Here is a 23,081-nt window from a genome sequence, read left to right on the forward strand (position 1 = left end):
GGGTGATGATGGAGGTTGTGAATCAACTCTGCAGGAGTGGGAGCTGGGTAAGGGATCAGTGCAGCCCTGGGAGTCCCACGGGGACGTGATGTGGGATGCACCCAGCTGCGGTGGAGCCTGGCTCTGGTCAGGGGACCCAGAGGCAGAGGGGCAGCTCCTTTCTTGCTCCATGCACGCACACCTCCGCACCAACAGGCCCAGTAGTGTGCTCCCTCCACGCCATCTCCATCAGAACCCCAAGCTCCAGATCCCTCCAGCAAAGCTGCCACCATCCAGGCTGCGTCTCTGGCCTGTGAGTCCTCCCGCCTCATGCGAAGAGCGAATCCTGCTGCTGAAGCGTCCATTCTGCAATGAAGGCACCGGCATCTGAATCCCAAACGAAGGGACTTCCCATTCAGCATCCAAAAGTGCAGCCAGGAGCCATCTCTGAAGATCTCTGGGAACGGAAAGGCTCCCTCGATGTGCCCGGAGGTGCTGCCCTGCCCTGCCTGCCTGCCCTCTGCCTACCTGCTTGTGCTTGGTGGAGTTGGCAGGCAGGGAGGAGATGAGGATTTCTGGTCTGGCCCTGTGCCCAACAGCTACGGTCTGCTCCTTGCTGCTGCTCCAGGCTCGTACACCCTGTAACATGCCCAGGCAGGGCCCGGGGAATGAACCCTCCCCTGAAACGAGGCTACACTCATCCTGCTTCACGAACCAGTGCTGGGTTCTCTTGCTGGTCTTCAGGCCAGTTTTGCACCCTGCTCGCTTGTGCTCCTCTTCAGCTGCAGCAGGACAGGAATAACCCCAAGCATGCCCAGAACCTCTGGGGAGCTGTGGCTTTGGTGCTCTCATTTTGATATTAATTACTGCACAGCAGCAATTACTTCCCCGGCAAAGGAGCTGGGGTGGCCTCTCGTTAGAGCTGCTGGGGCGAGGATGCGCGGGAGCATAGTGCCTCTGGCCATGCAATGGCTCGATGGGGCTGAGCGTGGTTCTCCCGGGTATCGGGGAGGGCTCCTTGCAGCGTGATCCGGGGCTGATTGAGGCCATCTCCCTGATGATGACTGAAATGCAGCTGGTTTTCCAGATCCAGGGGTGCAGGTGGCGGCTGAAACACGGGGAAGAGGAGGGGGAATTTTTTGAAGAGGTTTCAGTGGGGTCTGGGTCAGGTTGGGGGATGATTTTGGCAGCCTAGATGAAGGGGGACGTGCAGTGGGGACGCATTGGGTTTCTCTGCTCCCCTCTGGGGCTGTGGGAAGGTGGCTGTGACCCCGGAGAGGGCTGTGGGGCGAGCGGAGCCGGGCAAAGGACAGGCTGGCGGGTTATATGGGTGCATATGGCCCGGCTCCCTGTCCCCCCCTGGGGTTGGGGTCCCCGGCACCCAGCGAGGCTGTAGGCAGCGGGTTCGAGATACGTGGGGTGCAGCCCCGGGGGGCTGCGGGGTCTGTGAGCTGCCGGGGGATAGGACGAGGAGGATGGACTGGGGAGCAGAAAAGCAGCACTGGGGCCGAGGGAGGGCCACGAGTGGAACCAAACCCACCCGGGAACGTGCCGCTGGCCCTCCTTCATCCCCATCCCCAGCAGAGCCGTCCCGCCGCCGGCACCGAGAGGGTTACGGAAGGCGGAGACGCACCGGGACGCACCGGTACCGGCACAACCGGCGGTGGGTGCCCGCCCCCGGCCCCGGGGAAGCCCTGCCCGTTCCCCGTTGCCCCCTCCCGCTCCATCCTCCCTTACCCCGAGCCGCTACCATGCGGCCGGAGCCGCCGCCGCCGCCTCCTCCGCCGCCTCCTCGCCCCCGGCCCCGCGGAGACGGAGGGGGCGGCGGGGCCGGGCGGCCCCGGGCGTAGGGAGCGGGGGCGGCGGGGGCCGCCGGAGGACGCTGGCGGAGACCGGGCGAAGCGAAGAGCATCGCTCCCGGCATCGGCGGCGGGGCCGCGCCTGCGGGAGCCGGTGGGTTTCGGAGCGAATCCCCCCCACCCCGGCCGTTTTCCGTCCCTCCCGGCGGAACGAAGCGTCTCTCGGCCGGGGGTAAAGGCGAGAGGAGCGGAGGGGATCGCCCCCCGAAACCGGCTGCCCTCGAAGGAGGAGCAGGGAGGCATCGCGACATCTTTCCGCTCCGCGTCGCTTCGGTTGCAACCTGGCAGTGCGCAAGGGCTGGGGAGAGAGCTTGGCAGGGAGCTGGGGAGGCTGGCTCGCTCCGCTCTCGGCCTCCCCACGCCACGCCGGCGGTTATTTATAATTATCCCCCTTTCCCTCCTCCGGCCGCTCCTCGGCACGTAGCGGGATCGCGGGGTTACGGCCGCGGGAGAAGGGGAAAGGCCTCGCGGCTCGGCGGCCGGCAAGACGGGGATGCTGCGGGCGATGCCCCGGTGAGCGTCGGGGCGCGGGGGACCGCGGCGATTCTGCGGGGCCGGAGCAAGGGAAGGTGCCGCGATGCCCAGGAACAGGGCTTTTTCCGAGCCGGAGTGCTCGGCCGAGTACTCCGCCGACTACTCGGTGAGCCTGCCGTCGGACCCCGAGCACGGCGTGGGTCGGACCCACGAGGTGACGGTGCGCAGCTCGGGACCCTGCCTCTGCCTGCCCCGCTTCATGCGCCTCACCTTCGCTCCCGAGTCCCTGGAGAACCTCTACCAGACCTATTTCCGCCGCCAACGCCACGAAACCCTCCTGGTGCTGGTGGTCTTCGCCGCCCTCTTCGACTGCTACGTCCTCGTCATGTGCGCCGTGGTCTACGCTGCCGACAAGCTGGCCCCGGCGCTGGCGGCGGCGGCCGGGCTGGTCGCCCACGTGCTGCTCTTCGTCCTCTGCAAGTACCGGCTGCTCCCCGAGCGGGTGGCCCGCAGGTTCCTGCCCTACGTCCTCTGGGTCCTCATCTTGGCCCAGATCTTCTGCTACCTGGGTCTCGACTTCGCCCGCTCGCCCGAGGCCAGCGACACGGTGGGCTGGCAGGCGTTCTTCGTCTTCTCCTTCTTCATCACGCTGCCGTTGCGCTTGGCGCCCATCGTGCTCATCACCGCCGTCTCCTGTGGCATTCACACGCTGGTGCTCGGTGTCACCGTCGCCCAGCAGCGGCAGGACGCCCTGGACGAGAGCGCGCTGCTGCGACAGGTACGGGGCCGGTGGGGGGGACGTGGAATCCCCCGGGGTGGTGGTGGGGTGACGGGCAACTCGTCCCCATTTGGTGTTTCCGTGAGTTACCGTGGGGCCCGTCCCCACCCCTATACCCTGACCCTAAAGCCGGGTTTGATCCGGACCCTGTGAGCTGCTCATCGTGTTTTCTGGGAGCAGGGGGCTCCCCAAAACATATCTGGGGATCAGCCCGCATGGGGAGTGGGGTGCTGGCGTGTACAGGAACACCCACCCGTGCTGGGACACGTGGCCACAGGCCACGCAAGCACGGATCTGTCCCCAGGAGCCACCTGGGGTGCGTGGATGCGTGGGCTGTGTTTGGGCTGCTGGGGAAACTGAGGCACGGTGAACTGCAGGCTTTCCTGTCCACCCTGCCTGGTGGCCTTGCTTGTGCCAATTTCCCTTTGAATTGCAAAAATGGCTAAAAGTGGCCAAAAATGGCTATTTTTAGCAGAAACGTGGCAGGAGCCCAGCTTCCCAGCTCACAAACAGCCACCAGAGCTTTCCCAGGAGGACGGAGCCAGGCGGCCACTTGGCCCCAGCTTGGTCCCTGGGTGATGCCCATCACCCAGCCCGGTGCCTGGGGCAGAGCCTGGGGATGCTTTTGGGCGATTTTCTGCCCCAGCAAAGCTGGAGAAACAGCATCCCCGAGCCCAAGCGTGGCCCTAAGGACAGGCCACCCATTCACGTATGCAGCAAAGGAGGGGACATGGGGGGTCGGTCAGGGGGAGACTGGTCCCTGGCCCATCGGGTTCTCAATATTTCCTGGGAAATACCTGCCTGGAGCAGCTAGAGACTGTTTTTATTCCCTAAATCAGTGGGTTTCACAGCTTGGCTGAGTCCCTTTCCTCCCACTGATGTCCTCACCAGCTGGTCATGCACCCATCGATCTGGGGAGTCTTTCCATGGCTGGGGTTAGGGGAAAAAAAAAAAGCCGGAGCTGAAAACTTGTATGCTGGTGGCTGCTGACGGCAGCAGGGAAAAATCCCACTGGAAGCATCCGCTCATGCCCCATAATGGTGTGGGCTCCGTGGGAGGATGCTACGGGAATTTGGGATGCTCTGGGTCAGGCCCCGGGAGACCTCCAGTGGCTCCCAGCCTAAATAGGAAGAGAGAGGGGAGTTATTTATTTGCTTTTTGGGAGTGCTGAGCCCATGATCACACTGGGAGTTTGGAAAACGGAGCCTGTTCTCCAAACACCCCAAAGATACTGATTTTTTTTCTTGCCCCGGGGAGTATGGTTTGGGGCTGATCACCTGGCATGAGGTATTTCCTGGCATCACACAGGATTTTGCAAAGAAAAGCACTTTTTGGGCATGGTTTCTGGAGCATGCCAGGCTGGGGTGGCAGCGTGGATTCCCTCCCAGCAATGCCCAGCTGGAGGCACCACGCCGGTGGGAGAAATCCCAGTGCAGCAGCGGCTTTCCCAGGTTTTACTCCCTATTTGGGATGCAAACACTGCACGTGGCTGATCTGAAGCCAAGAAAACCTCTCGCTGCCACCAGCCCCGGGATGCGGGAGGCGAGGGGGCACGCGGGCATCCCCCCCGGCCGGCAGCAGGCATGCGCCGCCGCGTTAATCATTGCCGTGGCATGGAGAGTCCGGAGCCGGTAAAACCTTGGCAACGCAGCATGCCTCAGCCTCTGCCTGCTGCAAAAGGAGGAACATTATGTCCAGAAATAAACATCATATGCTTTATTATTATAGCCGGTGGTGCGGCTCCCGGAGGGCATTGCTATTAATAGGATGAACCAGAGGATGTCGCTTGAGCGGGGCCGGCGCAGCCCGGGAGGGGTTCGCGAGAGATGCCGGCAGCTTCTGCCCCGCTGCCGGCCGTCGAGGAGGAGCCCGAAGGCTGGATGGTGGCAGGGGGTCGGGATTCGGCGGCGTTTGGGACCGTATCTGCCGCGGTTGCGCACAAACTAGCTGCGAAGCATCCTCGGACTCGGTCAATGACCCAGTCCTGGTTCAGATGGCCCCGGTGCATCCCACCGTGACCTTTCCTGCAGGATACGGATGGGAAAGGAGGGATAAGGCTCGGTCCACCAGCCTTGCGTGCTCCTGTATGTGTCTTGCTCTCACTGCCCTCAAATTACTGAGTGCAAATAATAACCGGTGACCATGCCGGGAGCAGGGTCTCCTCTATGTCGGGGCTTTCTCTGCGGTGTTTGGGGTGCCGGGAGGTGTTTTGCAACTCCAGGCACGTGGGCATGTGCTGTGAAAGGTTGCTGGGGCTGAGCATCCATTGCATGGCTGCAGGATGCAGCTAGAAGATGCTCAGCATGGGATGCGGCTGTGCCATGCGATGCTGGGCGAGCACGTCCCCGGGTTTTCCAGTGGCCCCAGTGTACCGAGCCGTGCCGAGCTGTGCCAAGCTGCCCCATGCCCATCCAGCGCCAGTAGAGTGGCCTGTTGTCATGACAACCCAAGAGGTTGGTTAAAAATAGCAAGTGGTTGCTTGTTTTGGGGGTTTCTTCTCCGTGCCCACCTCCAGACGGCTCCTCGCTCGCCGTCTGCTGTGCCGTGGGTGCAGGGGCTTCCCGGGGATCCCCAGCTGCGGCGGTGGGGCCTGGGGCAGGATCTGGCCCTGAGGCACCAGCTGGGTACCCCATGTACTCTCCCCTGCTCCTCATGCTTTTTCTTCCCCCCCAAAAAAAAGTTTTCTTGATGCAAATCATTTGATCAGCCCCGGCAGGTTGCCTCACCAGCACCCAAACCCCCGGTGCCAGGGCCCTGTATTTGTGGCCGCACGTGGCCTGTTTCATCTGTGCCTCAGTTTCCCCCTGGTGGAAGGAGTTGGCAGCTCCTCCCTATCTCCATGTGATGAGACCGGGCTGCCTGGGGCTGGATGCTGACAGGTGGTAAAACCTCCGAGGACAGGGACACTCAGGGACCGGGGTCACATTCGTGCTTTCCTCCGACCGAGCTGGGCTATGGGATATGGGAACCAGGGAGGGAACAAGGTCGGTACCGGGGAGTTGGGGATCAGAAGGATGCCGAGCGCGGCGGCACATCCCTGATGGAGACGAGCCCAAGGACGGCTCTGTGCTCTTCCCGCTGCCTCCTCCACACTGGCTGTGACACAGCCCATGCCCTGCGGCGTGGGAGGACATCTCCATGTCCCCATCACCCCTTCGGCATAGCTGGAGCCTGTTATCACATCCTCCCTGTTTCTCTTCCCCTTTCTAGACTAAACAAACCGAATTCTTTCAACTTTCCCTCATCAGTCATATTTTCCACAAAGGGATCTTTTCTCCCATCTGCAAACCTGCTCCGTCCCCTCTCGGGCTGCGGGAATAGGGTCCAGCCTGTGCGATCGGATGGGTCCAGCCTGTGGGGACAAGATCCAGCCCGGAGAATGGGGTCCAGCCCATGGAACTGTGGTCTAGCCTGTGGGATGGGACAGGGTCCAGCCCAGGGATGGGACAGGTCCAGCGAGCCTCCGTGCTATGCTGTCTTGAAACCTCAAAGAAAACAGGGTGGGTTGTCACAGCCAGCAACACCAGGAGCACTCATCTTCAGTGCTGCGGGCTCACATCTGTATTTTTGGCTGTTGAGAGGGATGCAGAGGGGCAGGAGCATGAGTAAATACATGATTTTAGGGTTTGGATGTGTTTTTATTAACTTTTTCTGCACAAAGGGGTGCAATTCCCATGGCAGGGGTGGGGGGGGAGCGGATGGCACGTGAGCCGCCGAAAGCCATTCGCCTTCAGCAGCACCTTCCCCCGGGGCTGCACCCGCCTTGCTGCCTTTTTCCAAAACATCTCTGCAAGTTTTAATGAAGTGGCGTCAGCCCACAGGGACCACGAGGTCTCCTGGGATGCTCAGGGCATGATCCCTGGCCGGACCCCTCCTGCAAAGCCACCGTGACGATCCCCCGTAAGTCCCCCCAGCAGTTAACAGTGGCTGTGGCTTGCTAATTTAACCCCAGGGTGTATTTTATGTTCTCCTCCAGCATTTGAATACTTTTTTCCACTCTCACCGATCGGGCTCTGCTGCACAAACAGGGACTTACGGTGACACCGATGCCGTCCCCGGGGCGCGCGCGGGCTTCCCCACATCTCTGCTCACCCCCATCTCCTTTTCTCTGCCCCCAAAGATCCTGTCCAACGTTGCCATCTACCTTTGTGCCATCACGGTGGGCACCATGTCCTACTACATGGCTGACCGCAAGCACCGCAAAGCCTTCCTCGAAGCGCGCCAGTCCCTCGAGGTCAAGCTCAACCTGGAGGAGCAGAGCCAGCAGCAGGTAGGAGCCACGGCTTGGCAAGGGGACGGCGTGGGGACAGGGCAGGGGACGGCGACGGGACACCGGTGTGGCTTTGGGAGATGGATACGGCACCCACAGCCCGCACCCCGCATGGTGCGGAGGGACCGTGGCGGGCGGCGATGGGGACAGGAGGACCCGAGGTGGGAAACGCATTTGCGTTTTTGCACCCTGTGCCCAATTTGGGGATTCTCCGTGTGACCATCCTCTTCCAGGGCCTCCCAGCTCCTGCCACGGCCACCACGCAGCATGTCCCCGGGCACAGACACACGGCAGGTCCCCGTCCCCACGCACGGCCACCCAGCAGGTCTCCATCAGGCCCCCGGCCATCTCCTGGGCTGCTCCTGCAGCAGACCACGATGGGGAAGGGAGAGCTGGCAGCAAGCAAGCACAGCCCGGCCGCTCTCCGCTCATCTCACGAGCGATGCCCGCCGGACGGAGCCCCATGCCCGCGGCCGTGCCGGCACCGTGCCGCAGGGGCCCGGCAAGAGGAGCATTCGGAGGGGAACAGGCATCGTGGTGCCAGCCGGCTGTTTGACAGCCCTGTTGTCTCCAGCCCTCTGTCTGGTGATGAGCTGGGCTAATTTTAGCACCTTATCTGGGGCCTCTCTCCCCATCTCCCATCTCTTATCTGGTTGAGCGGCTGCCAGCAATTTGCTCCCAATGGCAACAAGAGACACGTGGCGGGGCCGGGCCAGCGCCACCGGCGTCCTCTTTGCTGCAAAACCTGGGTGGATGCTCTGATGTCTAATAAGGGGTTAGGTCCAGGGAGGGGTTTGGGTGATGGGGGCAAATCCTGAGGCTGGGGGATGCTCCGAGCGAGAGCACCTTTGAGGCCCCAGCTCGTGGGTTCAGAGGGGTGTAGGAAGGGACACGGGGATTATTATCATGAGCTCTGTTTCCTTAGGGAATTGAGCTAAAAATAGCCTGCGATCTTGCAGGAAAGGCTGCTAGCATGAGGCTGAGCGGCTCGGGGCAGGGGGGCTGCAGGGCAGGGAGCGATGCTGGCAGACAGATCCATCCCTCCTCCCTCCAGGCTATCAGTGGTGGCTGAACCGTCAGCCCTGCGGGCAGAGTTAAGGTTAACAGGAGTCAAGAGGGGCTGGGGAGCTCCCACACGCCTCCCCACTGACAGCCCCTGGGGATGGGGACAGGGACAGGGCCACGGTGCCGTTCCTCCAGCACGGTCCCACCGCGGCTGCGCACAGAATTCCCCCCATCCCGGGGGAAAACCTGCTTCATTAACCAAGTTACTTACACTTAGTGCAAATCCCCATGTGCATGCAGACGCATCTATCCCTTCTCCAGCTGCAGGGCCAGCAGGGACAGCAATGGGTATGATGTCCCCAAGCAGGCTTGATCCCCCTCGTGGACCTCAGTTGAGTCCTACGCATGGATGTGGGATACCTATCATGCTTTTAAATTGATAAATCCTCCCTGGCATAATTAACCCAGGTCCCTACACCCAGCCCCAACCCACCCCCGGGGCAGGACACCCTGGGGCAGCTTGCAGGGACCTTGGGGGACATCAGTGCAGACCCCAAGGTCCCTTTCAGCACCGCATCCCAGGTTTCTTTGGGCTGATAAAAGCTTGGCTGACCCAGAACATTTTAATTCTCAATCTCCCAGCAGGAGGCTGGGCTCTGTATCACACCTGGAGAAGGGATCTGGGGTGCACAGGCAAATTTTGCAGCTCATCAGCTGGTGCCCAAGTAAGTGTGTGGGACTGTCCCTCCTTGCCATGGCTCCAGGGACAGGGAGGCTGGTGGCTGCAGTGCCCCCAAACTGCCACCCTCCCATCCTCTCCTGGCTGGGATTTATTCCCACTTGCAAAAATCTTGAGGAGAACTTGTAAAATAGGGAGCAAAATGGTAAAAGCAGTGGTTGGCATCCCCGGCAGAGCATCGCCAAGGGGGACCTGCCACCCATGGGTGCATGCCCTCTACCCGTGGGTGCAGGTTTGAAGTCAGGGTGATGGTTCCCAGCTCCTTGGGGTGCCCTGGGACACCCCACATCGAGTTTATTCTCCCTGCCTAGAGTCCTGTGGCTTGATCCACCCGCTCCTTCCCCACGTGTGGCTGAGAGTTGGGCTAAAGACCTGGCTGGGCCCTGGGATCCTTCAGGGACGGCCAGCTCCACCAGGGAAGGGCCCAGGAGCTTGGAAATGTCACTTTGCTGCTCTCTGTCCCCATGGAGAGGGGAGTGCTCGGACCATAGTGCATGCACCATGCATTTAGACCGTGCAATTGCATCGTGTATTTGCAGCAGGCATTTAGACTGTGAATTTAGACTGTGCATTTGCACCGTGCATTGCTGCGCTTGGCACGGGCCTGGCTTCGCGTGGTGGCAAACTCCCTTCCCTGCCCCATTCCCCAGGAGCGGCTGATGCTCTCCATCCTGCCCAAGCACGTGGCCGATGAGATGCTGAAGGACATGAAGAAGGACCCGAGCCAGAAGGAGATGCAGCAGTTCAACACCATGTACATGTACCGCCATGAGAACGTCAGGTAGGACCGTCCCTTCGCTGTGTGACCCCGTGCCATCCTCGTGGGGAAAAAAACCCAACCCTTTTTTTTTGGCAAAAATACGGATTTTTGCAGTCTGGCTAGAAAAGAGGGGAGAGATTGGGGTGGTTTGCAGCTCAAACGAAGGGTGACGGGATGGCACCGACCAGCCCATGGCTTGGGAGCCCCTTTTTGCAGAGCATCATTTTCAGCCACGTCCCAAAATAGCCTTTGCTCTGGCGCAGATGCCCTGGCAAAAAAGGAGAGTGGGGAGGGGGGGGGTCCAGGGAGGGAGAAACACCGGGGCTGAGCCGCTCACCGTTGCTCCCCGCAGCATCCTCTTCGCAGACATCGTGGGCTTCACCCAGCTCTCCTCGTCCTGCAGCGCCCAGGAGCTGGTGAAGCTCCTCAACGAGCTTTTTGCCCGTTTCGACAAGCTGGCAGCCGTAAGTGCCCCCCCTAACCCTGCCTGGCATGTAATGAGCGGGCCAGGTCTCAGCCACCACCCTGCCCCGGCTCCAGCCGAAAGCTGCATCCCAGAATGGGGATGAGGAGGTTAAAATATTATTGCTCCGGGATGTGGGAGACGCCCTGCCCTGCGTTGCAAAAATAGAGCTGGGAAGGGGCCCCCCCTCCCAACCCCAGCCAGGCTGCAGCCGGGCTCCCGGCCGAGCCCTCGGGGGAGGCAGGGTGGGAATGGAAAATCCGATTATTTGTGTCCCTGCCGGGCGCGGGAGACCTTTGCGTGGGTCAAGGTCAGCCTGGGAGAGGGATGGAAGGAGCTGGGGGGGGGGGTCCCAGCTGATGGGTGGGGGGCTGATACCATGCCCCCCTGCCTCCCATCCTCAGAAATACCACCAGCTGCGCATCAAGATCCTGGGCGACTGCTATTACTGCATCTGCGGGCTGCCGGAGTACCGGGAGGACCACGCCGTCTGCTCCATCATGATGGGGCTGGCCATGGTGGAGGCCATTTCGTAAGGGCTTTCTCCTGGGGGAGGGGGGGCTATTCACCCCCAGGGAGGGGTGCCAGGGTGGGCAGGGGTCCTGGTGAGCTGGGGTCCAGCCTGGGGGCTTTGGGGGGTCCAGCCTCTGCAAAATGCGTTAAAATATGGAGGGGTGATAATTAACGATGGGGGGTCGGGATGGGAATGGGCGGTGGGGTGGAGTGGGGATGGATTGGGAGGGGGTCACCCCTATATCACCCCCATCTTTCCCCCCAGCTATGTGCGGGAGAAGACCAAGACGGCGGTGGACATGCGGGTGGGGGTGCACAGCGGGACGGTGCTGGGGGGTGTCCTGGGCCAGAAGCGCTGGCAGTACGACGTGTGGTCCACCGATGTCACCGTGGCCAACAAGATGGAGGCAGGCGGCATCCCCGGGTGAGCATCTCCGGGGGGAGCTGGGGGGGGGGACGGGGACGGAGTGCCCTGCACCCAAGGGTGACACCAGTGCCCGGTGCTGGCAGGCGGGTGCACATCTCGCAGAGCACCATGGATTGCCTGAAGGGTGAGTTCGAGGTGGAGCCGGGTGAAGGTGGCTCACGCTGCGAGTACCTGAAGGAGAAAGGCATCGTCACCTACCTCGTCGTGGTCCCCAAGCAGCCTCTGCGCAACGGCATCAACGGGGTGGTGAGTGGCGGCAGTGCCGGGGTTGGGGGGGGGACGACACCCCACCGCGACCCACCACCTTCATCTTGCAGAAGCTGTCGCTGACTTCATCCCACGGTGGCTCCCCGCCATTGGTCAACACCAAAGAGCGCAACGGCAGCCTCAGCGTGGCCTGTGCCAGCCCCGAGGAGCCCGAGGAGCCCGATGCCAGGGTGAGGGGCACCCTGGAGAGCGGGGAGGAGGATGGAGAGGTACAGCCTAGGCAAAGCATCCCCCTTCTAGCAGCTCGTCTGCATTTGGGGGGGGCTGCTGATAGCCACGCTGGGGTGGTTGAACATCCCACCGATGCTGGCGTGGTCTTGCTGACGCCTCGGCTGTGCCGGCGCAGGCGGTGAACCCCTCCTTCCCCAACCCTCGGCGGCGGCTGCGGCTGCGGGACCTGGCCGAGCGGGTGATCGACGCCTCGCAGAACGAGCAGGAGCTCAACAAGCTGCTCAACGAAGCCTTGCTGGAGCGCGAGTCCATCCAGGCGTGAGTCACCCCGGCCGGCAGTGTGTCCCGGCACAGCTCGGCAGGTCTCCAGTGCTGCCGGGTGCTAATGGGCGATGTTGCCGGCAGGCTGAAGGGGAAGAGCACCTTCCGGCTCTCCATGCGCTTCATTGACCCCGAAATGGAGACGCGCTACTCGGTGGAGAAGGAGAAGCAGAGCGGGGCCGCCTTCAGCTGCTCCTGCGTTGTCCTCTTCTTCACTGCCTTGGTGGAGGTCTTCATCGACCCCTGGTAAGGCAGGGAGGTGGTGGGGAAGGGTGGCCTCAAGCCACGCTCGGCCCCGCCGGGCTTCAAACCCATTCCCTCTTGGCCTTTTTGGCAGGTTGGTGGCCAACTACGTGACTTTTGTGGTGGGGGAAATCCTGCTGCTCATCCTCACCCTCTGCTCATTGGCTGCCATCTTCCCCCGGGTGAGACGGGATGGGCTCACCACTCGCTCATAGTGATGGGACACCACGATGTCTCATCACCATGTCCTGCCTGGGCGAACCCCCCACTTTCCTCTCCCCATAGGTCTTCCCCAAAAAGCTCGTGGCCTTCTCCACCTGGATCGACAGGACCCGCTGGGCACGCAACACCTGGGCCATGGCCGCCATCATCATTGTAACCATGGCCGACATCGTGGACATGGTGAGCTACTGGCCCGGTTGCCAGCGGGGCTGAGCCTGCTCCAGCCTCCAGCCAAGCAGCCCATAATTGTGCACGGCCGATCGTTAAAGCAATTAGCAGGGCTGCACTGTAGGGGGGGGTGAATTTAGGTTGGGTTTCCTCCTCCTGCTCTGCAAAGCACCCTGTTCCTTTGGGTGGCCATGCAGCCCATGGAGAGGTGCACCCTGTCCCCGTGTCCCCCTCCTCACCCTGCCCTCGTGCCCCCAGCTCAGCTGCCGGCAAGACCACAGTGGGACGGGCAACGTGACAATGGGACCACCGCAGCCGGGTGGCTGCGGGGAGCAGCCCAAGTACTACAGCTACATTGCCTTGCTGGCCTTGGTGGCCACCATCATGCTGGTGCAGGTCAGCCACATGGTCAAGCTGACCCTCATGGTGCTGATCACCGGGGCCACCGGCGCCGTCAACATCTACGCCTGGGAGCACATCTTCGACCAGTACGACCGGCGCCGTGGCCAGCAAAGCATGTAAGGGGTGGCGGGGGGGTTGGTGGGCACAGGTTGAGGGGCACGGCCATGCCCACCACCCACCCATGCCTTGCCACCTCTGCTGGCAGGTCCTCGCTGGTCCCCTCCAAGTACTCCATGACGGCGATGATCTTCGTCGTGATGCTCAGCTTCTACTACTTCTCTCGCCACGTGAGTGACTCGCCCCCCTCCACCTCAGGAAGCTCCCCTCCCCTCTGCGTCTTCACCCTTAGTCCCTGCCCTTATTTCTTGCAAGCTCCAAGGCAGCAGGATTTGTCCCCAGCTGTGAACAGCATCTCTGGCTCTTCTCCAAGGAAGCCCACCCAAGGGCTCTCCAGGACCACATCAGTGCAGAGAACACCTTCATCTCGCCCCTATGGTTAGGGGTGGGCAGCAACATGGTGGCCCTAAGACCCATGCTTATCCCGCAAGGGTCCCATTTGTACCTCGGAGCAGGTCTCATGTCCCCAGTTAGGGCTTCACCTTGTCCCAGAACCTTCTTCCAGGCTATCCCCAAGCCCATACCAGCGCCACAGTGGCCGGGATGCTCCCAGCATTGGAGAGGACCCAGTGGTGTTTGGGAACTGGGGGTGCAGCTGTATCTCTCCACCCACAGGTGGAGAAGCTGGCCAGGACCCTCTTCCTCTGGAAGATCGATGTCCATGACCAGAAGGAGCGGGTCTACGAGATGCGGCGCTGGAACGAGGCCCTCGTCACCAACATGCTGCCTGAGCACGTTGCCCGGCACTTCCTGGGCTCCAAGAAGCGGGACGAGGTGAGGGGCACCCAGGAGAGGATATTTGCCCCCATTTTGAAGGCAGGGGGGTGGGGGGGGGCATCCAGATCCGGAGGCTTTTCCATAGGCTCTGGAGCATCTTTGGTTGGATGATGTTTTGGCCATGCAAGGTGAGGTTGCAGAGCACCCTCATTTTTTTCACATATGCCAAGGGAAGGTGGCTTCATGGGAGGGTTTGGGTTTGCTGGAGGTGCCGGTGTCATGCATGGGCATGTCCCCGGCTCACAGCCACTGTCCCATCCCATCCCCAGGAGCTGTACAGCCAGTCCTACGATGAGATCGGTGTCATGTTTGCCTCCCTCCCCAACTTTGCCGACTTCTACACGGAGGAGAGCATCAATAACGGGGGCATTGAGTGCCTGCGGTTCCTCAATGAGATCATCTCTGACTTCGATGCGGTGAGTCGGGATGGAGCCGGCCATGGGGATGGTGCGGGGCTTGGCCAGACCTTCCCTTCCTGCCCCATCTGGGGGCAGAAGGACCTGCCATGGCCCCAGGGTGCCTGAGGGTCTTGTCTCCATGGCTCAGCTCCTGGACGAACCTCAATTCCGGTGCATCACCAAAATCAAAACCATCGGCAGTACCTACATGGCCGCTTCTGGAGTGACCCCCGATGCCAACGCCAATGGCTACAGCGCCAAGGTGAGGGGGTCACCGTGGTGGGGGGACAGCAGGCAAGGGGTGGGCAGGCCTGACCCGCGCTGCCCTTGCAGAAGGAGACCCTCTCGGATAAGGAGCGCTGGCAGCACTTGGCCGACCTGGCCGACTTTGCCTTAGCCATGAAGGTGACACTGATGAACATCAACTACCAGTCCTTCAACAACTTCATGCTCCGCATAGGCAAGTCCGGGAGTGTGGGGCAAGTTCTGCCTCGGCGTCCCCTGTCCCTCCTTCCCCACCAGCGCTGGGACGCTGGGCAGCGGCTGTAGTTCAGCAGCTGAAGGCAGCAGGGCTGGTGGGGGACCTCACTGCCCCAAACCCATCCTGTGGGACAGACTCTCCTGCAGACCAGGATGCCCTGTCCGCGTCACCAGGCACGGAGGTGACGCCAGCTCCCTGTCTTGCACAGGCATGAACAAGGGGGCCGTGCTGGCGGGCGTCATCGGCGCCCGCAAACCACACTACGACATCTGGGGCAACACGGTGAACGTGGCCAGCAGGATGGAGTCCACCGGCGTGATGGGGAACATACAGGTAGAGCGACAAAGGGGTGACAAATCGGCAACCCACGGTGGGGCTGCAGCCCTCAAAACGCCCCAGGCTTTGAGTGGGAGGGGGAAAGTGCTGGCAGGAGCACACGGGAGGGTGGGGGCTGGCTGAGGGTCTCCTACGAGACCCTCGTAGGTAAAGTGGGGTAAAGTGGTGCTCAGAGAAGGGCACCCCAAGACAATGTGGTGGGAGCCAGGCTGGTGGGTAGACCTGTTGTCCGAGTGGCACGTGGGGGGGTCCCAGTCCCTGCTCCCCACATCACATGCCAGGCAAGGACCCCCCCCAGCCTCCCACTGTGTCCACTTGTCCCCACAGGTGGTGGAGGAGACCCACCTCATCCTGAAGGAGTACGGCTTCCGCTTCGTGCGCCGGGGAGCCATCTACGTCAAGGGCAAAGGGGAGCTGCTCACCTTCTTCCTCAAGGGCCGGGAGAAGCAGGGCTCCTTCGTCAACGGCTCCTCCGTCACCCTGCCCCATCAGGTGGTGGACAGCTCGTGAGGGTCCGGCGCCCGCCCGCCACCACAGCCACCGCCTCCCGGCGCCGAGCGGGGCGGCTCCGGGGTGGGGGATCCATCCCACCGCGGTCCGGATCCAAAACCAAACTCGAGAAACCAACCCCTTCGCACGACCCTTTCCGAGCCCCCCCCCCCCCGCCCCGCCGGAGGTTTCTGGTTGGGGGAGTTTGCTCCATCGCGCCTGCGGCAGAGCAGGAGGGAGACGAGGGGCTGCCCCGGCGGGCTCCTCTGGCCGTTCGAGCTCGCGGCCCCCGGCGGGCACGGGGCCGGGGACACGCGCTGCCTTTCCCCGGGCGTCCCGGGCTTCACCGGGCAAGCGGCCGCGCCATCAGCCGCGCCGGGTGCGCAGCGCAACGTTAAAAGTAGCATCACAGGCCCCGGCCGCCGCACGCTTGGCACGAGGAGATCCAAACTCAGGGCCGGATGGGAAGACATCACGTCTCTCCTGCGTGCCGGGAGCGGTAGCTACAAACCGGGAGCATCCGGGGTTTGCTGTTAGTTCGTACCAAGTTCATCCTCGTCACAAACCACCATAGTTAGGAGATCGGGGAGACGGAGAGCGCAGTGCCGCCTTTGACTCGGGGACGAAGAAAAAGGAACCAATATTGTGTATTTCAGATATATAAATATATATAAGAGTACAGATTGACATTAATATTTTTAACTGTGGCCTGTTCCCTCCCCGCGGCAGGGCTCACGCTAGCCCAGACGCTGCAGTCAGCTGCTGTCACTTTGCTGTCGCTCGATGGAAGAGAGGACCGGGGACTGGCCGAGGAGGGGACTGGTGTGTTAAACCCGATGCTTGCCAGGGCCAGGGGGAGAAGGCAGGCACCCGCAGAGTGTAATTACGCCACTAGTTTCTTGAATAGAAGCAGCTGAATTTCAAAGCCCTATTCTGTGCCTGCTTTGTTCTGGGGGTTGTGGATACCTCAAGAAGGGTTTGACCACCCTTACGAGGGGATCGTCAAAGGGGAGGCTGGTGCCAGGGCTGAGAACCTCCTGTCCTTCGGTGGCATTCGTGCCTCTCCCTTGTTGGGGCTGTCGGCTCTTCTAAAGCAGCTCAAGCTGCGAAGGGTCAGCCTTGCGAGCCTTCCTCTGTGAGAAGCTCTGAATACTAGGGGCAGGAATCGCTACCTGGAGCTACGACACTTGAAAGCTGGAGGTCACATTTAAACAAGTTGTCCAGTTCAATCTGGACAAGGAGCTCTCATGATTACAGAAAAAAATTAAAAAATTCTAAAGTGCTTTCCCTGGGCCTTATCACACGTAGGACTGGCATAAAAATGAGACGGGAGAAAATACTGTCATTTAAACCATGTGTTACACAGCTCAAATCAACAGAAGATTTCTTAAACACCACAATTTCAGTAACACAGAACTTTTATTAAGAAGTTTAAAAAATACTGTGACAAAACAGCAAGATTTTAAGGATCTCATCGAGATTTGAAGCACAACAGGACAGGACACCAGCAAAGCTGCCCCTTGCCTGAAGGGAACAGCATGTGTAGAGCTACTGCTGGTGTGAAATTTTCTAGAAAGTTCAGTGTTTGTGCTTTGGGGGGGGGGGGTGTGTTAAGGCAGCCCACACAAGGGCATGGGCTGCTGCTGGCAATAACTGAACATCACCTCTGTCCCTCAGCCCCTTCCAGCTTCTAATATAAAGTCCTTTCCTGGCTGTAATAAGCAGGCTACAGACTATTCTGCTTGTTTCCGTCTTTTTGAGGTGCACTGGGTAAGTGCACAGTGCTGATCCATAGGGCATCACCCCCAAAGCACCAAGACCCTGAAGTTTTAACATAGTTTCTGATTCCAGCTGCGAGATGTTTCCTGCAACTGTGAAGTTCTGCGGCACCAACCGCAGAAATCAGCACTCGAACAAGCAAGAAGCACAGCACTAAGGAAAGATTACCTGCAACAAGAGGCACTCAAAGGAAGCAAGAAGCACAGTGCTAAGGAAAGATTACCTGCAACAACAGGCACCCAAAGCCTCAAGAAAACATCACTCTCAAGATTCAAACTGGGCCCATAGATCCTCAGGGGGTTCCCAGTAGCAGTGCTGCAGACCATGGAGAAAACACACATTTTGAGATCGCTCCCCACAGGCAGGGAAGCTTGAGAAGGTGCTTTACTGAGGAGACCCAGGGTGGCTTATGGTGCTCCATCCATGCTTTCTTCATCGCTGCTGAAGGAGCGGAAGGCTTTGTGCAGGGCCACGCGGCTGAACAGGTCCGAGTGAGCTGCTGCCATCTCCGCTAGAGATGCAGGTGCATCCGCTGGCAGACAGAAGCGGACGGATTAGTGGGGAAAGGAAAATTACACTGCCAGCATAAAACTATTTGCTTCTCATTCTTCCCTTGTCCCTAGGGAGTCTTTCACTCTCCCTCGCCATACAGTTTTTCTTCTCATAACCCTTCTCTCTCCTTCCTAACCCTTCACGTCCTGCAGCTCCCCCATGGGATTTGATGGCTGCAGAAAGTGCAAGTGCCTTAAGAAACACCCACTGGTGACGGGTAAGGACAGTAACGTGGGAGCCTCAGCCACTCAGTTGCTCTCTTAGCTCAAAAGGCACAGAAATTTGTGAGCCAGGGCAGAGCTTCACCCATAAGGGGATGGCTACTGCCAGAAAAGGAGAGGGGGAACTGTTGATACAGTACACGACTCCTCCTCCAGCCTAACTGCAAGCCAAGGAGCTCGCGGAAGCAGGCGTAAGACCCCAACTGATGGCAGAGAGAAGAGAATATTAGTTCCAGCTGCTCTGTTCAGAGCTCCATCTAGCTGCACATTGGTCCACGCGCTCTGCAGCCCAGCCAGCCGTGAGCAGGACACAGTGCAGCTGGAAAGATGGGGAGACAAACAGGCAAATGATTCCTCAGCCCAGTTTGGCATTTGTAGTAACCAGTTAGAAAACAGCGCAGATCCAGGATTAAGCCATGCCACAGCGTTAGGGTTGCACAAGTCACTCAGCATTGCGGTCAGTCTTTGCCGTACCAGGAGGAGGTAGCGTTACTGATACAGAGGAGGGGGAGCAGGTGGTGTTGGGGAAAGATTTTTCAGGCAGAGATCTTTGTTAGGAGTATCTCACAGTATCCTTGACCCTTTCTAAGGGGTCATAAACCTCTCTCCTGTCTCTCTACCGTTGCACTGCAGTATGTGCCAGCACACCTAATAGTGCAGCAGGGGCAGTTAGGGCCTGGCTGCCCAACACGAGACAGCCCAACACCAGGCCTCAATTAACCATTTATATGATTGCATTGAGAGAGACAAATTCCTAATGCTAAAAAGATCCTGTCTTATTTGCTTACAAGTAACTCCCACCATACAGAAAGGTCACAGGGCTGGGTGCCAGGTTTTCAAGGATTGGAAACAAGTCCAAGGCCATAAGTCGACTGGAACAAACTATCACTGCGACTGAGACTAAGTTTCTGGCTGTGCTTGCTTGCCAGGCTCTCCCACACACGCAGAGTGCACTAGCACAGGCTGGCCTCTATCTGGGAGACTTGTGAAAACAGCATCCTGATCCTGCTGGGACTATACCAGAGTCTGGACTCTGAGCAATTGCAAACTGGGAATGAGCAGCCCGTCCATCTGAAGTGATCCAAGCTTGCACTTGCCTTCCTCAGCCCCATTGTATTTCCCTCCCTCCAGCCATCCCATCTTGCCAGTATTGCAAGAGATCTGTGCTCTTGTGCTAGGGATGAGTTACAACTGCCTCAAGACTCAGCACCGATGGCACACAACCCCTTCTATAATCTTTTATCCCTCAGAAATATGGCAGCCTGCTCCCTTTTGTCTCCAAACTCAACTAGAAAGAAACCCCATCCATCTGCAGAACCACAGTACGGTCTGCCTACCCCACACCCCCAAACAGACACCTACACCATCCACTTACGTGTGCAGGAAACGTTGACTTCAGTAGGGAGGCTGCAACAGAGATCTCCATAAAGCAGCCTCGCGTTGAACGGAAAGGTCTTGCTTTTACTTGACACCTTGTAATTAAAGACCAGCAAGTTACACAAGGAGTTCCTCTGCAAGGTTCCTTCTATCTGGTCTGAAAAGTGTTCCTGGAGGGACAAAGACAACTTCTGAAACATGAAGCTAGGAAGGGAGTCCATCAACACAGGGCTGGGAGCTTGCCAAGTGCAGTGCCCCCACCCTCATACCAGCCTGGCATGCCCATACATCAAGCAAAAACCCTTGTGTGGGAAAGACTTAAATAAATCAGTGCTCATGCATGCCCTTAAGCCACGTCCTCCAGCGGCTCTTTACAAGATGACAGCTATTTCAGCTTAGGGACCTCTGGAGTTTGGCAGTAAATTTCAAATGAGCCACCAGACAACATCCAAGTATGTGACAATCGACAGAACAGGCAACTGAGTTTATAGTCACACGATAATTTGTGAAGTTCTGAAAAACCAGAGCCGTGAGTGCTCCACGTAAAGAAAACTGCCAAATTCCCCCCAGCACTTCAGAGACTCGTAACACTAGGTACATCAAAGGGAAAAGGATGGGTGAACAGCATTGCTGCGGCCACTGGTACCTGTAACTGGTCTGCTTGATACTTCCTCCCAGCGTAAGCGTTGAGGTGGTCGGACAGGACAGACAAGAAGCGCCCGATGTCCGTCTGCAAGTACATCTTGGCTATCTGCTCCAGGGGGATGAAGGTGGGGACAGAGTGCTGGTGAATCTGCACTTCTGGCTTGACGAGAAGGTGCACGTAGTAAGAATCCAAGTAGGTGCTCTCGTAAGCCGTGCTGATGCAGAAACACACTCCCTGCTTGGTCCGCTTCCCATTGATCCCTTGGGTCCAGAGAGAGAGGGTTTACTCAGCACTACTCTAACTCATCACCACACGGCAGCTTTGCTGGGGCAACCCAGACTGCAAGAGGGGCTGCGTCCTCTTACTAGGCTAGCTCAGGGAGCTGCCTCAGAGGATTAAAGACTTGCAACAGTTTAGGGACATAAAACACAGCAACTTTTTAATAAGGGACCTCTAGGGAATTCAAGCAGCTTAATGGTAGCTTCAATTTCCAATAACTGAGCTATGCTGCCAATTTCTAACACAGTCCTGGCTCCAACGTGACAGGGAGAACAGGGTGCCCGGGGTGGAGGAAGGCAGCACTTCACTGTGCCAAGGAAAGCGGCAGGAGTGCTCACAAAGGCGGGGGCTCAGCACCTTTGCATCAAGCAGGGCTCATGTCCTCGCACTGCCCAGACCACAGAGCAAAGGTGACTCTTGTTGGAAAGCAAAATTTTTTTAAAAAGCTCAGGACCAGATGAAAAGAGGGTGCTGACCTCACAAGCTTGCTTGGAAGACCCAGACCACTGGATATTTAACTGCCTAATTCCCAAAGATTTCATTTGTACATTTTCCAGAATCTAGACCTTAGTTTAAATGATACTGTTCAGCAAATAATAGCTCCTGGAACATCCCAGAGGCCTCCTGTGAAAGGCACGGAATTACAGGGTTACTGCTTTTCCAGCATTTTCAGACTCTAATGGCTTCAAGCACAACTGCAGCAATGTTAACAGGGAAGTTACACTTCACATCAGGCTCCCTTTCCAAAATGTAGCACCCCAGAAATGCAGCTGTTGGCAGAACAGATGCAAATCTTGAGACATTACCTGTGACGTAAGAGACCTGCAGCATGGCCTTAATGTTTTTTATCTTCCACTCTAAAACAGCCCGAGCACCGGACTTTGCTGGATCCGACATGGCTCTTTTCTCCCTAAGTTTCTACAAAAGCCAGAAGAGAAGAGAGGTCAAAAATCGTTGACACAAATGTGTCACCTGCAGGGAACACAGTCAGGATACACAGAAATAATAACCGCGCTCTGAGAAAAGCGAGATGGCATTTCTAGCAGAAGAGGGAAGGGGAAAAAAAAAAATAATCAAGAAAAGAGTTCAGAAATGGCTACACAACCTCCAAGCAAGTAGACCCAGCAGTTCTGACTACAAAGTACTGAAAACAGAGGACACCAGGACTGTATGTCACTTAAAAAGGGAAAATAAAAACCCAATAGTTGACTCTATATGAATAATCCACCAGTAAATCCACCCTCTGAAAGCGGGAGCACGCCTGAGCCCTCTGTAGATCTCTGCAGCAAGCCCTTTCTCACCACCTTTTTCTGCAGGCGCACTTTAGCCAGCAGCTTATCCCTCTGGAGTCTCAGCTCCCGCACTCTCGCTTTCAGCCTAGCCCGCTTCTCTTCTTCCTGCTTCATTTTCTCTTGCTTCACAGCTATCTCACGAGCTTGTGCTTCCAGCCTTTCCAGGTGAGTAAACACCCCTGCGAGGAAAAGCACGACAGACTCAAAAATCCAGGCTGTGATTACTAGTGGTCTGCACTGCGGTACACGAAACAAAGTAGGTCCAGTGCAGCCACACAAAGAAACCACTTACAATAGCTTTACAAAGGGGCAGAGGGCAGGCAAACATCTGGTGAAGAGGCTTCTGGCCATTTAAAACAGCAAGGCTGAGTGCTAGCAGACCCTAAACACTGGGGTACCCTGTACCAGCTAGCTAAGCTCCTGGAAAGCAGAGCAAGCTAGCAGATGCACCAGTCCCGATCCCAAGAGATCTGCAACTCCCAGTTTTACTTCTAACCCGGCACACAGAGCAGTGAAGTGACTTCTCTGAAGCCCCCATGCCCTCCACTACCCGAGAGTGATTCAAGAGCAGACTCAGCAAGCCAATGGCCCCAAACATTTTCAGGTTCACTCCTGCAGGAGGACACGCTTTGCACTTGGATGTCCCGCACCGTGCACCCCAGAGAGCTCACCTGCTGAGTTCCTTTTCCCTTCCTCCATCTTTCCTTGCAGCTCTCCTGCGAGCAAGAAGGCAGATGTCAGCCCTCCCTGGCCAGGCTCCGTCCCAGCAGCCAGAGCTCTTCCTCAGGGGACCTTCCTCTTCCTCCTGCTGCTCAACGGGACTCTGAGAAGCACCGAGGGCAGGTCTAGCACCCGGGCCGACCCTCAGGCAGGCACAATCCCAGGGGCCGACGGCTGAAAAGACACGTTATCACCAGAAAAGACACGTTATCACCCACCATCTTCTATCAGCCACCGTTTCACACCAGCCCCATAAGGAAAAACCCCCTCGGGAGTGCAGGAAGGGACAGGATTCACCGGCCTCCGACAGCAGGACGAGCCCGGGGAGCCGCCACAGCCCCGGGGGGGACCTGGGCTCTCCTCACACGGAGGGGGTGAGGTGGGACGGGGAGGGAGACCCTCCCGGCCCCGTTCCCCAACGTCTCCCGCACTCACCACAGCAACCAGCGCTCAAACCGCCCGCCTATCCCCACCGCCAGAACGACACCGCCTCCCTCGACGCCATTTCTTACCTTTTGCCGTACAACAAAATGGCGGCGGCCCTGCCTTTCCCGGC

General features: G+C 58.7%; 2 protein-coding genes across 6 annotated transcripts; one reads left to right on the forward strand and one right to left on the reverse strand.

The window, feature by feature from the left end:
- Positions 1-1,660: 1,660 nt before the first annotated feature.
- ADCY3 (adenylate cyclase 3) lies at positions 1,661-16,588 on the forward strand. Of its 3 annotated transcripts, none has more exons than XM_075048891.1 (20): positions 1,666-3,090; positions 7,211-7,360; positions 9,755-9,885; positions 10,217-10,328; positions 10,732-10,859; positions 11,106-11,264; positions 11,351-11,513; positions 11,585-11,704; positions 11,881-12,023; positions 12,111-12,272; positions 12,364-12,451; positions 12,555-12,671; positions 12,918-13,177; positions 13,267-13,348; positions 13,794-13,952; positions 14,225-14,371; positions 14,502-14,615; positions 14,687-14,813; positions 15,043-15,167; positions 15,498-16,588. In XM_075048891.1, exons 1-20 carry the CDS (start codon positions 2,416-2,418, stop codon positions 15,678-15,680), a joined length of 3,345 nt encoding a protein of 1,114 aa, XP_074904992.1. In that variant the 5' UTR covers positions 1,666-2,415; the 3' UTR covers positions 15,681-16,588. The 3 variants fall into 3 exon arrangements, 2 of the variants coding, with proteins under 2 accessions (XP_074904992.1, XP_074904991.1); XM_075048890.1 differs by having other exon boundaries at positions 1,667-3,090; positions 11,585-11,743; XR_012653277.1 differs by lacking the exon at positions 14,687-14,813 and having other exon boundaries at positions 1,661-3,090; positions 11,585-11,743; positions 15,498-15,522.
- Positions 16,589-17,059: 471 nt separating this feature from the next.
- Positions 17,060-23,076, reverse strand: CENPO (centromere protein O). 3 transcript variants are annotated; one of them, XM_075048908.1, is made up of 7 exons: positions 23,038-23,076; positions 22,477-22,699; positions 21,815-21,984; positions 21,320-21,431; positions 20,235-20,494; positions 19,587-19,758; positions 17,060-17,970 (listed from the first exon to the last, which is right to left on the reverse strand). In XM_075048908.1, the coding sequence occupies exons 2-7, from the start codon at positions 22,502-22,504 to the stop codon at positions 17,846-17,848; spliced, it is 867 nt and encodes a 288-aa protein (XP_074905009.1). In that variant the 5' UTR covers positions 22,505-22,699; positions 23,038-23,076; the 3' UTR covers positions 17,060-17,845. The 3 variants fall into 3 exon arrangements, with proteins under 3 accessions (XP_074905009.1, XP_074905010.1, XP_074905008.1); XM_075048909.1 differs by having other exon boundaries at positions 21,818-21,984; positions 22,961-23,047; XM_075048907.1 differs by having other exon boundaries at positions 22,961-23,047.
- Between the last annotated feature and the right edge of the window lie 5 nt (positions 23,077-23,081).

The sequence above is a fragment of the Buteo buteo genome, chromosome 17 (assembly GCF_964188355.1).
Source record: "Buteo buteo chromosome 17, bButBut1.hap1.1, whole genome shotgun sequence".
NCBI classification, from domain to species: domain Eukaryota; kingdom Metazoa; phylum Chordata; class Aves; order Accipitriformes; family Accipitridae; genus Buteo; species Buteo buteo.

Coding starts and splice junctions, on each gene's coding strand:
- ADCY3 (XM_075048890.1), top strand. CDS start 2,416: ATGCCCAGGAACAGGGCTTTTTCCGAGCCGGAGTGCTCGGCCGAGTAC. Junction 9,886..10,216: donor TACCGCCATGAGAACGTCAG/GTAGGACCGTCC, acceptor TGCTCCCCGCAG/CATCCTCTTCGCAGACATCG. Junction 12,452..12,554: donor TGGCTGCCATCTTCCCCCGG/GTGAGACGGGAT, acceptor CTCTCCCCATAG/GTCTTCCCCAAAAAGCTCGT.
- CENPO (XM_075048908.1), bottom strand. CDS start 22,504: ATGGAGGAAGGGAAAAGGAACTCAGCAG. Junction 21,985..22,476: donor AGGGAAAAGGAACTCAGCAG/GTGAGCTCTCTG, acceptor TTTTCCTCGCAG/GGGTGTTTACTCACCTGGAA. Junction 19,759..20,234: donor ATCAAGCAGACCAGTTACAG/GTACCAGTGGCC, acceptor TTGTCCCTCCAG/GAACACTTTTCAGACCAGAT.